General features: G+C 39.3%; 1 protein-coding gene across 1 annotated transcript in view; it reads left to right on the plus strand.

The window, feature by feature from the left end:
• The window catches only part of LOC144600412 (chromosome-associated kinesin KIF4-like), a 40,672-nt gene extending 32,465 nt beyond the window's left edge, over positions 1-8,207 (plus strand). The window contains exons 25-31 of the mRNA XM_078412005.1: positions 443-541; positions 1,066-1,143; positions 3,074-3,166; positions 3,783-3,944; positions 4,344-4,457; positions 6,193-6,303; positions 7,460-8,207. Of these exons, the coding sequence (XP_078268131.1) occupies positions 443-541; positions 1,066-1,143; positions 3,074-3,166; positions 3,783-3,944; positions 4,344-4,457; positions 6,193-6,303; positions 7,460-7,633 (831 nt within the window). The 3' untranslated portion in view covers positions 7,634-8,207. The remainder of the gene's footprint in view (positions 1-442; positions 542-1,065; positions 1,144-3,073; positions 3,167-3,782; positions 3,945-4,343; positions 4,458-6,192; positions 6,304-7,459) is intronic.
• The last annotated feature ends 4,540 nt before the right edge of the window (positions 8,208-12,747 follow it).

Here is a 12,747-nt window from a genome sequence, read left to right on the forward strand (position 1 = left end):
TAATTTATTGCGGGGAAAGCCAAGGTCATGCACTTCAGTAGAATTCAAAATGCAGATTATTATCTAAAATATAGAGACTGCAAATGAGTGGAATGCAGTGGTTGTCTAGGGGTACATATACATGAAATAGAAAAAAGTTAACATGTAGGTGAAGCAGATGTAGGTTGTGACTGCTAGATAATTGGAGGCATTTAAAGAGGTAGATTTGTGTGTGTTCTTCTACTTAACTTTTCCTGTTATCTGTTCTTTAATGAAAAAATCTACAGCAAGATAAGAAGGAGGGGAAGAAAACTTGTCACACATAACCAGGATTATAATTCAAATGACTATATTTGGATAGTCAGAGCCAATTATCTACATGACAATGAATGTTTCCAATGATTTACAATAAATGACTATTTTAAACTGCCATTGTGATCTGCTTGAACCCTTTACTTTTCAGGTCTTTTATTTGCTTAGCCAGTTACCTCAAAACTCCAATCAGTCAACAGTTTCCCCTCGTGATCAAGAGTTACAACTTCTGGAAAGACTTAAATTCCAAGTAAGCTTTTTTTCACCATTATCTTTTTGTAGCTTTTTGGAATCTGATGTATATCGTGCTTCACTTTTTAAAATCTGATCAAGGTACTTGAATCCAATTAAAAATCCCAGCAATACTCTGTATTTTCTACTGATAATTCTGCCTCTTCCGTATGCACCCACACTTCCCTCCAACCCCATTCAGGTTGTGTTGAATACATACAAAATGCTGTGCATGCACACAGTGGGTCAAGCAATATCTCTAGGTTCTAGATTGAAGTCCCTTCATCAGAACTGCCTAACCTGCTGAGTGTCTATCACTTGTTACTTTTACTTCAAATTTCCAATATATGCAGCTTTTTTTAATTGAATGCATGCTCCATTTATCTTGATCAATATCTTCAACCATCCCAACTTCACTCGCTGATCAATTGCACTTTGACAACTCCAACCAAATGTTTGGGCAGAGTTAAAACAATGGTGTGCAGGAAATATGGTAGATATAATAGACGTGTTTTATCGTGTTAAACTTTCTCAATCTGATAGGATGAAGAGATAAAGAAGATGAAAGAGTTATGTGAACGGAATCAACAGCTAATTGAAGAGAATGAATTGTATAAGCAAGTATGTACATGATGGTCAAGAATGGTATGGAATAGTTGGACAACTAAGATTAAGATAATTCTTTGGCAGTTTGAAATTTTTGACAATTTCTAGGCTGTGTTGACATCCTAAGAATTCCCCACAGCTGATCACAACTCAAGAGACTGCAAAATCCTGCAGTCTCGAGTTGTGATCAGCTGTGGGGAATTCTTAGACGGCCAGCTTTTTTATTGGCCACGTGCCATGGAATCCTGCAAAACAAAAAAATCAGTTTGTAAACTTTCACTCAATTCAGAAGTATGAATATGTCCACTTTGTATCTCTACCACTAAGAATGTCTTTATCTAATGCCTGTCCTTGGTTTGCAGATTTTAACTGACTTTCTGTGCTCCCCTTTGCTGTTTTATCATTAAATAGTAAGGTCTTCTGCTTACAAAAGATATGAACATCTAAGTTCTAACTTCCTGTTCCAATGTTAGATCCTTTCTGTTTGGATTGCCTCTTATTACTGTTCTGAAAATTCCTTCTGTACATTGTTAATTTGCTAACCTGTGGCAAGAGGTGAAGAAATGGGTCATGCTTCCATGTGGGAGCCTTGCAGAAGTCAAGTGCGGTACAATGAACATGGTAGATAAGGTGTGACAATGGTGCAATGCAGAGAATATGGAGTGGTGAAATATGGCTATTGTGTATACCAGGGGACTCCAAACTTTTCAGCATGAGGGCACATTATATATTTGGTACATTTTTGTGGGCCGTAGGAAAAAATAAAGAAAAGCCAGTTTTATAAATTTAATGAGGTTTATGTGGCAACAAATAAATAATATTCAATTTTTTAAAAGAGCTTGTAGTATTGGAATATATACACCGTAGGTATACAATTATTTATAAAACAGAAAAAATACAGTGACCACCAGTGGATAGGCACAGTATAGAAATATCATATATAATGGCAGTATAAGAAAATAACTGCAGATGCTGGTACAAATCAACGGTATTTATTCACAAAATGCTGGAGTAACTCAGCAGGTCAGGCAGCATCTCAGGAGAGAAGGAATGGGCGACGTTTCGGGTCGAGACCCTTCTTCAGTCTGAAGAAGGGTCTCGACCCGAAACGTCACCCATTCCTTCTGTCCTGAGATGCTGCCTGACCTGCTGAGTTACTCCAGCATTTTGTGAATATATAATAGCAGAGTGACCACGTGTGTCACCGTCGCAGTGTCTCACTGGTGGGCACTCTGCTAAGTACTCATTAAAATTTAAAATGATTAAGTCAGCAGCTGCATACAAGCCCTCAACTTGATAGCCTGCCTGACATGTAAGTTCGGAAACTGCCGAGATCGGCCCTGAAGACCGGAGAACCGAGGAGGTGGGAGCCGCTGGCAACGACGGACACGATGAGTGGGCCAGTAGGAGATGGATAACGCCTCTAGCGCCTGCAAGGTCGGCTGTAGAAGGCGTTTCCCCCGGGACATGGAGGCGGTCGGTCGGGCGAGGAGAGGGATGTCGATCGACGGGCCGAGCCAGTCGAGGACGACGGAGGAGGCCCTGTAGCAGCCTGGGGCTCACCTGGTTCGGGAGCCGGACCCGACTTTGGACTTTTTGTAAACAACGCCAAAATATGGTGGTGACTCGTACACGCGTGATGTGTGCTAAAATAATTCTACTGTGTAGTGCACACGTGGCATTAAACCACCATTCATATAGGTTGCTAAAAAAAAGTTCCTACGCTACCACAGAACCCACAGCACAGAACGTGCTTGCTAAGGGCCGGATAAATCTCGTGGCGGGCCGGGTATATACTAATCAAAGTAATGTACTATTTTAGGACACCAGACATTTTTTTTAAAATCTAATGTACCGACTTGAAATATAATCACCTAACTTTGATTCTATATTGTCCTCTAATTTACATTTAATACTCAAATGAATTTTCCACATCTTTTTGCAGAAACTGAACCTCATTCAGTATACAACTGGAAGCATGGTTGGCAATGGCATAATGGAAATACCAAGAACCCAATTTGAGCATGTTCCTCCCAAGGTAAGAATAGTGTTGTTCTCATTTCTCCTTTATGCAATAAGCTGTGGGTGTAATAAGAAAAATGATTGAATTTGAGTAATGTGCTGAGTTGAAATAACAGGATGTCAAATTGAATTAGAAGTTGTAATTCATTAAGAAACAAATTTTTGATGATACAAAGTGACTCGTCCAGGAAAGCGAGATATCAAATAACCTACCCAACACAAATCCAAAAGATCTCCCATGTGGAAATAAAAGTACTTTGAGGAATTCTTGCAAATGTTACAGTAATGGAGTAATTGTTAAAAATCTAGGGCACTAAACTAACAACAAGGGGACTCGTTCAAATCCCCCTCTGGCATGTGTAGAATTCAAATACAATTAAATCTGGGAGCTTTGATCAACTTTTACTGCTGTTGATCGATTGAGGATATTTGGCAACCACTTCACTGCGCGTAAACTGAGAATTTGTTCTGATATTACAAAGACATATTTTTGTTCGGGTGAGGGAGATAAAGATATTAAATGGTGACAAGGGTATCAGGCCTGAAACACTGGTTGGCTCTTTCCAGCTAAGCAACTGAATTGAATGTCTACCAATTTGTTGCTCTATTAATGCATGTGTTTCATTTTGCAGCCTATAAACAAGAGGAAGACATGTGCAAAGCCACGCATGATGACTCCACGTATAACCCTGGAAGAACTATTATCTAACTCTGACTCTGACTCAGACTCTGCTAGCGTTGACAATGATTGGATTCCCCAAAAGGTCAAAGGAAATAAGAAAGCAAATTTAGGGGTATGTCTAGTGCAGTTAATTTTCCAAAGTGTTGTTTGTGTCACCTTGATGTTTCAGTGCCCAAAAATCGATACATATGATTTTAAAATGGTCTTATCTTAAAATACTATGGCCGGGCTTTTCTTGAAATACAAGAAAGAATTACATACCAAATTTTTGTTTTTGTAACTTTACTGGACGGAGCTGGTCAATAACAATAAAGAATGGATAAAACAGTGCCTCCAGAGTGGTGGAAGTGCATCTCCAGACTTTGCAAATACATGAGTTGTTAATTAGTACCAATGCACTGTGTCTTCTGACCATTTAGTCTCGTGCTAGAGCACAACGCCTACTTTCTATTAAATATTACCAAGACATTTGAAGTGAATTCCTTTTACTTATTGTTCTTTCCCTTTGCAGTGTTCCTGTAAAGGTCGCTGTGCCAACAAGCAATGCAAATGCATGAAGAATAAATCTGATTGTGGAGATCACTGCAAATGTGTTGCCAGCCAGTGTCAGAATAGACTTAATATGGTAAGAATCTTCTCCTTTTGGTCATAAGTGATAGGAGCAGAATGCCATTTGGCCCATCGTCTACTCTACCATTCAATCGTGGATGATCTATCTCTCCCTCCTAACCCAATTTTCCTGCCTTTCCATACTAATACTTTGACACCCATACTAATCAAGAACCTTTCTATCTCTGCCTTAAATCAAGAATCTATCAATATCTGCCTTTTGCTCTATCCCCAAACTCTCTGCTCCCATGTGTCCCTGATATTGCGAAGGCATTGGTAAAAAAAATTATCGTCTCAAACATTAATTGGAGGGCAAGAGCTCGGTAGATGGAGTATGGCTTACGTTTTACAGTTAAATTGGTATATAATATAATAATGAAAGATACTTCTAAGTTTCCAAATGCACAAATGGTTCCTTATTGAAAATAACAGGATCTTTATTTTCATAATGTGAAGTTCCATCTCTTTGGAAGTTCATAAGAACGCCATGCGTAGAAAATGAAGTATTTGTCAGTGAGTGCTGCTATTTCAGTTCTGCATCAGCTGCAGTGACTGCAGAATTCCTTTGTAGAAAGCAATGTTCCAACTGCCAATATAATGTTGAATTTGCAGTCTTTGAATAATTTCCTACAACTTTAGTCGACTTCTGATCTGCATATTATGTGATCTTTGTATGAAAAGTGATTTGAAATTCTGGCCTCTTAATCCAATAGAGATTATTTAGAATTAGCATTGTTGGCCTGTTAGGTATACAGACATATTGACAGAATGGAGGTGGTGATCATTGGGTCAGATTCACTGCAAGCTGTGGTAACCTTATCTAATCTAAAATCTGCAGTCTGCACATTTTCCTTCCAGGGTGACTAGCTGCTCACTGGGTTTTTTTTGCTTGCCTCTTCTATTTCATTCCCTTGCCCCTTTTTCAGCAGAGATTTTGCTTTGATGTACGATATCACTGGATGGAGATGTTGGTACACATTGAACGTTCTATTCAATATTTTGTACTCGTGGATGTGCCTGAATTGGGAGTAAATCTTGCTTTGAAGACTAGAGCTTCATCTGTGTAGTGTTCCTTCTGACAAAGCGAATGTATGAGTATCCTTGAGCATTAAGTGAAATGGACGTCATAATTACCTGGATCAGAAATGGTTTTTATATCATTGTAAAACTTCACAATGACGTGTAAAGCATATTAACAACTTAACAGGACTGTAACCCTGCTTGTGGATAACTCCAACTCCGGTCTAACTGAAGCAGTTTTAATTTAAACTAGACCAAGTGGACCCGTTGGGCCCAAACCTCCCCTGCATTGGTCCAGCACACTTTCCCCTCCTCCCCTCCCCTCCCTCACCCACTCCTTCCCCCTCCCTCACCCACTCCTTTCCCTCAACCCCCCTCCTCACCCACTCCATCCTCCCTCAACCCCCCAAACCTCTGGGGGGGGGAGGAAAGAGTGCATTTATCCAAGTCAGCAGCAGCTCGTCGGCTCAGCATTCCTCCCCCTCATTGGCCACCACTCACTTGAGCATTAAGTGAAATTTACGTCATAATATCCTGGATCTGAAGTGGTTGTTAATTCATTGCAAAACTTCATAATGACGTATTAAGCATGTTAACAACTTAACAGGACTGTAACCCTGCTTGTGGATGACTCTTGTCTAACAGAAGCAGTTTTAACTTCAATCTTCTGTGTCTTGCCTCTTTTGCTCTGCTTTCCAAATCTCCTTGACTTATGTGTCCCCTTTTTATAGACTCAAGATGTATTCAATGAAAATGAATTAGACGGATCTTTTAAACTGGATGACCCCACTGAATCAGAGTCTTGCTTCTTTGAGCCACTCAGTGTTGGATCTGCTGATAAAGTAAGGGTGTTTCTTCATTTACTGGGATTGTCAGATGTAACGGGAAAAGTAAATATGTGCATCGAGCATTATTTTTAGTGATCATCATATTATTAATTTTCTGGGTAAAGAAAAACTGATGCAAGGTACATTGTACATTTATAAGAAGAAAAAAAACAGAACTGAAGTGCAGAGAGGACCCAAGTTTCTATGTAATGTGAGTGCTACTACCAAACACCAGTGAAAAGATCTTTTAAGATTTAGTCTCTTGGTTTACTCCTGAATGAATGTTGTATGTTCCAAGATGACACAGCAGCAACAATCCAGCCTGATAATCGTGGGATGCTGTGGGAATGTAGCTCTGTCAACAGCCAGCTTCTAAATGTGTTAAACAAATTATTTAATAGGCCTGATAGGAAAGATATCATTAAGCTGGTAAACATTCAGAAAAGAGTCATGAGGATGTTGCTAGGTTTGGTGGACTTCTGTAGGGAATGACTGGATAAACTGGGTTTATATTTTCCCTGGAGTGTCGGAGATCGGGGGTGATTTTGGTTTTTGAAAATCATAGATAAGTGGGTGGTCACAGTCTTGTCGCAGCATAGGGGAGTCTGATGCCAGAAGGCATAGATTTAAGGTGAGTAGAGAAAAAAATTAAAGGGGGCCAGTTTACAGAGGGTGATGGGCACATAGACCTATCCCCCTCCTATGTTCCAGAGGAGGAAATCCCCAGCTTATCCATTCTTTCCCTATAACTTGCAACATCCTTGCAGATTGGTAGAGACTGGTACAATTGCATTTAAAGGACATTTGGGCAGCTACCTGGACAGGGAAAGTTTAGATTATATGGGATCAGCTCGGGTAAGCAACTTGATTAGCAGGGACATGTTAGGCTGTGAGACCCATTTCTGTGCTGTGTAACTCTGGCTCTGAACTGGTTAATTTCCCCATTACATTTGTTGCCAAACAGCTGCAACATAATGTGGAGATCATTTCAAACTGGATATCAAAGTGAAAATGTCATATTTTCATAGGAGAAAGTAAAATCTCTGGTGGAAATAAGTCGAGGTAGATTTTCCACCTATTGTTGGGAGATACAAATACTGAATCGGCAATAAAATAATTTGGGTGTAGAGGAGGGAAGACAATTTGATAATCATACTTCCTAATTCTTCAGGTTCTGACTGACATTTCTGATCTTGGGCAAACAAAGCTGAAGCTGATTCGCAAACCACTGAAGGAGAACGAAGATATGAACAGCAAATTCGCTAAAAGGAAAAGGAAAACTCTGTCAAACAGTACCACCAGCTTCTTTACTGGATTTACATCAATCTCTGAAAATGTTGAATAAATGAGCAAGTGGTGCATCCTTCTGTAAATATGCTCTTAAAATCTTTACTTCGTCATTCCAAGAAAGTTAATTGCTGTGTTGCATAGTTTCTCAAATGGCATCTTGTAGAGTACCCTGATTCTTTCGAACCTTGTTTTCTTCTGGTCTCTTATTTTCCTGTGTGAGAGAGGATGTGAGATATTCTAATAGTTAAACTATATCAGTTACTCTGATCTATTCCAGAGAGTAAAATTAGAACTTTTTCTTTTTAATTTGTCATAGAAGAATTATTTAAATCTAAACTGTACTTTTTCTTGCTGTTAGTCAATTTAATATAAATGTTTTAAATGGCATTGACTTAGTCAAGATACTGAGTTAGTGAAAAATTCAAGTGATGTGAAATATTTGGAATGTCTGGTTCTGTGAAGCTGAAAGACTTTAAATTCAGCTGTGATTGTGTCCTCCCCATAAAACTGTCTGCTTGCCTTGTGGCAATCGCAACTGGGGGCTGATTTTCATTTTTCTCAAAAGATTTTCTACGAATGGCTCATTGAAATTGTCTAAATTTTAATAATGTTTTCTAGTTTATAACAATAAAGACTGTGAATTTAAATTATGACTAAATTCTGCATGTATGCTTTATCTTGTGCTGCAAATATCTCGATCCCCAAAAGGGGCCACAAAATGGCTTTGGCGAGTCAAATTAAAGAAAATCCCATGGTTTTTTATACTTATAAAAATAAGAAGGTAACCAGAGAATGTAGGACTGCTCAAGGATAAAGGAGGGAGTTTGTGCTTGGAGTCAGAGGATAGAGAGGTATTAAACATGTACTTTGCATCTGTTTTCACCAAGAAAGATATGGAGGACTGAGATCAGTGTGGAAAATACTCGTATGCAAGTACAGTTTGAGATTAAGGTGGTGGCGTTGGGTGCTCTTGAGCATTAAGGTGGTTGAATCTCCAGGACCAGATGAGAACTTATAGACTTTAGAGGCACATTGGAAACAGGCTCTTCGGCCCACTGAGACCATGCCGACCAGCAATTGCCCTGTACACTAGCAGCATCTGACACTAGGTCCTGGACTGGCACAGGTGCCTCAATAGATATGTTTTATAGGCAAGATACTGCAGAATATTTTTTCAAATAGCAACATACGCACTTAATAAATCGAAGCAATACAGCCCCACCAGCCAGTTATGTCATCCAGCCAGGTCATGACTGGTCCTTTGCTACATCTACTCTCTTGCTGAGGCTGAGGTCTGGAAAATTAGATTAGTGTGATGGATCTTTGGTCTATTTGGGTACATTTCTGTGTTGTATGACTGACTAATTCCTATATCCTGTGATTCCTTTAATATCCAAAAGTTTTTAAAATTGTGGTTTGAATATACACTGGCTGAGTAATTCGCAGCAATTTACTAATAGAATTCCAAAGATTTACATCTTAATTTTTCCTTCAGCTCAGTCCTAAATGGCTCGTAAGTCATAGGAACAGAATTAAACCCATCAGTCTACTCTGCCATTCAATCATGGCTGATCTATCTTTCCCTCTCAACCCCATTCTTCTGCCCTCTCCCTGTAATCTTTGACACCGGTATTAATTAAAAACTTGTCAATCTCTGCCTTAAGAATACTGAATGACTTGGGTCAACTTGGTTCTGTAATGCCTCCTTGTAGTAAATCTTGGAGCCTAGGTACAAGTCTGGCACTACTGCACTCCACAAAAAACCAATACATCTTCCACTGTGATCCCCAAACTGCCTATAGATCCTTGGGTGGAATCTACCAGTACTTGGTATAGAGGTAGCATTAGCTATAACATGTCCTTTGGTTTTCTAGGTCTCTTGTTGCATTTTATACTTCTCTCCTTCATGCAGTATTGAACAATGATGCAAAGTGCTGTAACATGTGTCAGGTACAGTTATGTTCTTTACTAAATCTGACCCATTACTCAATTTTTAAATTACCTTCCTCTCATTGGCATTAAGGCATCTAACAGACAATTATTCTAGAAATTTAGACTGAATCATTCTGCTTATATCAAACTATATGGAATTTAAAATAGCCAATTAAACCATCCCTCTAATTTTTGCTCTTAATTACTACTTTAATGCATTGTCGTGCCATGGCTTTTAGTGGAAGCCTTATCTACCACCCCCACTGGAATCATAAATCCTTTCTCATTTCTTAATTATATCCATAAAGGTCTGCAAAGCCTGCTTAGCTTCCATTATATATTCTCGTTGATTTGGTTTAATCCTTAAGCAATAAGACTGCTCCACCCCCCTCTGCTATTTCCTCCATCATCCCTCAAATTAGTTTTATTGGGAACCAAGTGTGCAGCTTCTGTCTTACAGCCCAGTTAATCATAGCTACCATGTCACATCCTCCAAGTTGCTTGTAGGTGTATAGTATTTATTTGGACCATATACTGTACTGTCTCATAGTTTAATCACATTTACTTTTCTCTCCTGAGTCTATTAATTAACATTTTAGTAGTCTATTAATTCTTTTTAGTAGTGCCTGAAGTACTAATTCTGGTAGTTATTCCCTCTTTTGTCTGATAATTTATTTCAGTACAATTATTACTACCTTATCTGGAATACTGTATGTAATATTGCTTTCCTTATTTAAGGAAGGATGTTAACCTGGAAGGAGATTAGGTTTCCTAGGTAGATACAAAATCCCGGAGTAACTCAGCGAGACAGGCAGCATCTCTGGAGAGAAGGAATGGGTGATGTTTCGGGTCTGAAGAAGGGTCTCAACCGGAAACGTCACCCATTCCTTCTCCAGGGGTGCTGCCTGTCTTGCTGAGTTACCACAGCATTTTGTGTCTACCTTCGATTTAAACCAGCATCTGCAGTTCTTTCCCATACATTAGAGATTTCCGAGTCTGATTCCTAGAATGGAAAAGTTTTCTTATGAGGAAAGGATGGACTCAATACCTTATGTTGGGCTTGTATCTGCTGAATTTAAGAGGGAGCAATTGAAATATACGAGACCTTGAGAGGTATTGAATAGTATACGTGGAAAATCTAGAATTAAGGATCACAGTTTAAAAATATGAGTTGTGGTGCAAATTCTTTTCTCAAAGAGTGGTATTGAGTTTGCAACTCTCTCAAAGAGTCGAAGAAAAAGGTTTTTAATATTTAAGGCAGAGATAGATAGATTCTCAATAAACAATCTGGTAAAAGGATACCATAAATATATTAGAATGTAATATCAAGATTATAAACAGATTAACCATATTCTTATTAAATATTAGAACTGACGTGAGGGACTAGATGGCCTACTCCTGTTCCTAATTTGTATGATCTATTTGGGTCCTTCAACAAATACCCTACCGACATGTCCTACAAGTACATTTTCTAGTTTACAGCCTGGTCTAAGCCAGATGCAGGTGATGGGACCAAAATACACAATTTCTTTCCCACCACTCATTTAGCCACATAAAGGACACAAAATGCTGGAGTAACTCAGCGGGTCTGGCAGCACCTCTGGAGAACATGGATAGGTGACGTTTCAGGTCAGAACCCTTCATACTGATTGTAGAGGGGCGGGGGGGGGTAAAGAAACCTAGACATCGGAGGGGCAGGACACCGCATGGCTGATAATAGGTGAACACTGGTGAGGGTTTGTTTAGATAGGCATGTCGGTCTTGTTGCAAAGTGAGTGGAGGGCTGTGTGTTCAGAGATGGGATTAGAGCGGGTAAGGGGACGAGAGCAGAATAGACTATTGATGTCACGCCGGCTGATGTTTTAACCAAATTTAACCTTTAACCACATTTTCCTCCCTAATCTTTTCACATTTTTACAGTTTACACAAGGACAGGAAGGCCCTTCAGAGGGTCATCACGACGGCTCAGAAAATCATCGGCTGCTCACTGCCCTCCCTGGAGCACCTGTTCAGCCTGCGCTGCCTCAGTAGAGCAGGCAAAATAATAAAAGATCCATCCCACCCCGGCCACCGTCTGTTTGTTCATCTGCCCTCTGGTCGACGTTTCAGGTCAATCAAATCCCGAACAAACAGACTTAAGAACAGTTTTTACCCCAGGGCCATACGAGAACTGAACACTACCTGTGCACTAGGCAACACCGTTAAAAAATCTTGTACTTAATTTAATTGTATTTATGTATTTATTTGTTTTTGCATTTATTGCATATATGTTTGTACGCACCGTCAGGATTGGCTGTTTTTTAATTTCGTTGTACTCGTTGCAATGACAATAAATGAATATTATTATTATTATTATTATTATTGCTCAGGTCGATTGGACACACTAGCTTAGATCAGTGTAAGGATTTTATTGGGGTACTTGAAAATGGAAATGAAATCACAACTAAATTTGGTTTACTCTGCATGTATGTCCATGAGCATAGTGTAATCGTACTAAATAAGGTTGAGGAATGTTGAGCACAGATAGCCATATGAGAATGTGATATGTTGGTGATAACAGAGACTTGGCTTAAAACGACATCGGACAATAAATATTCCCAGAAGCAAACCATTTGAGAAGGATAGGAATGGAAGGAAAGAAGGGATATATTATAAAGCTGGAAAGATGTCACCAAGGATTCAGAGACAGAATCTATTTGGTTAGAACTAATAAACAGAAGCGGAACCATTACACTGCCAAGTGTGTATTCTCTAGGTCACCAATGAGTGTGAGACATAGAGGAGGGTAAAGCAAAAAATGGGCTGTGCATGACAAGTGATTAAGTTTGTTTGCAGCAGTGAGAATCTAGCTGATTATAAAAGCAACGTAATGCAAGTTAAGAGACACAAATACAGTATTCAGTAAAGATAAATAAGAATCGAAAAGCGTTCTATTGCCTTTTAGATAATTCAATGAGGGGCCCTTTAAGGACAGCAATGGGAACTCGCACTGAAGGTGCTGTTGAGGTACGAAATGGGCGCTTTACACATATGTTCATCGGGGAAAAGGATCACCCTGGGATTTAAGTCATTTGGACGGTACATGAATTGGAAAGGTTCAGGGAGTGGACCAAATGCAGGTAAATGGGACATCTTGGTCGCATGGAAGAGTTTGGGCCAAGGGTCAGTTTCCATGCTGCATACCACTATGACTAAGTGCAAGTAAATTGCAACGTTTCTTAGAATGATGTTGATATT

Source organism: Rhinoraja longicauda, chromosome 15 (genome assembly GCF_053455715.1).
Source record: "Rhinoraja longicauda isolate Sanriku21f chromosome 15, sRhiLon1.1, whole genome shotgun sequence".
In the NCBI taxonomy this organism is placed as follows: domain Eukaryota; kingdom Metazoa; phylum Chordata; class Chondrichthyes; order Rajiformes; family Arhynchobatidae; genus Rhinoraja; species Rhinoraja longicauda.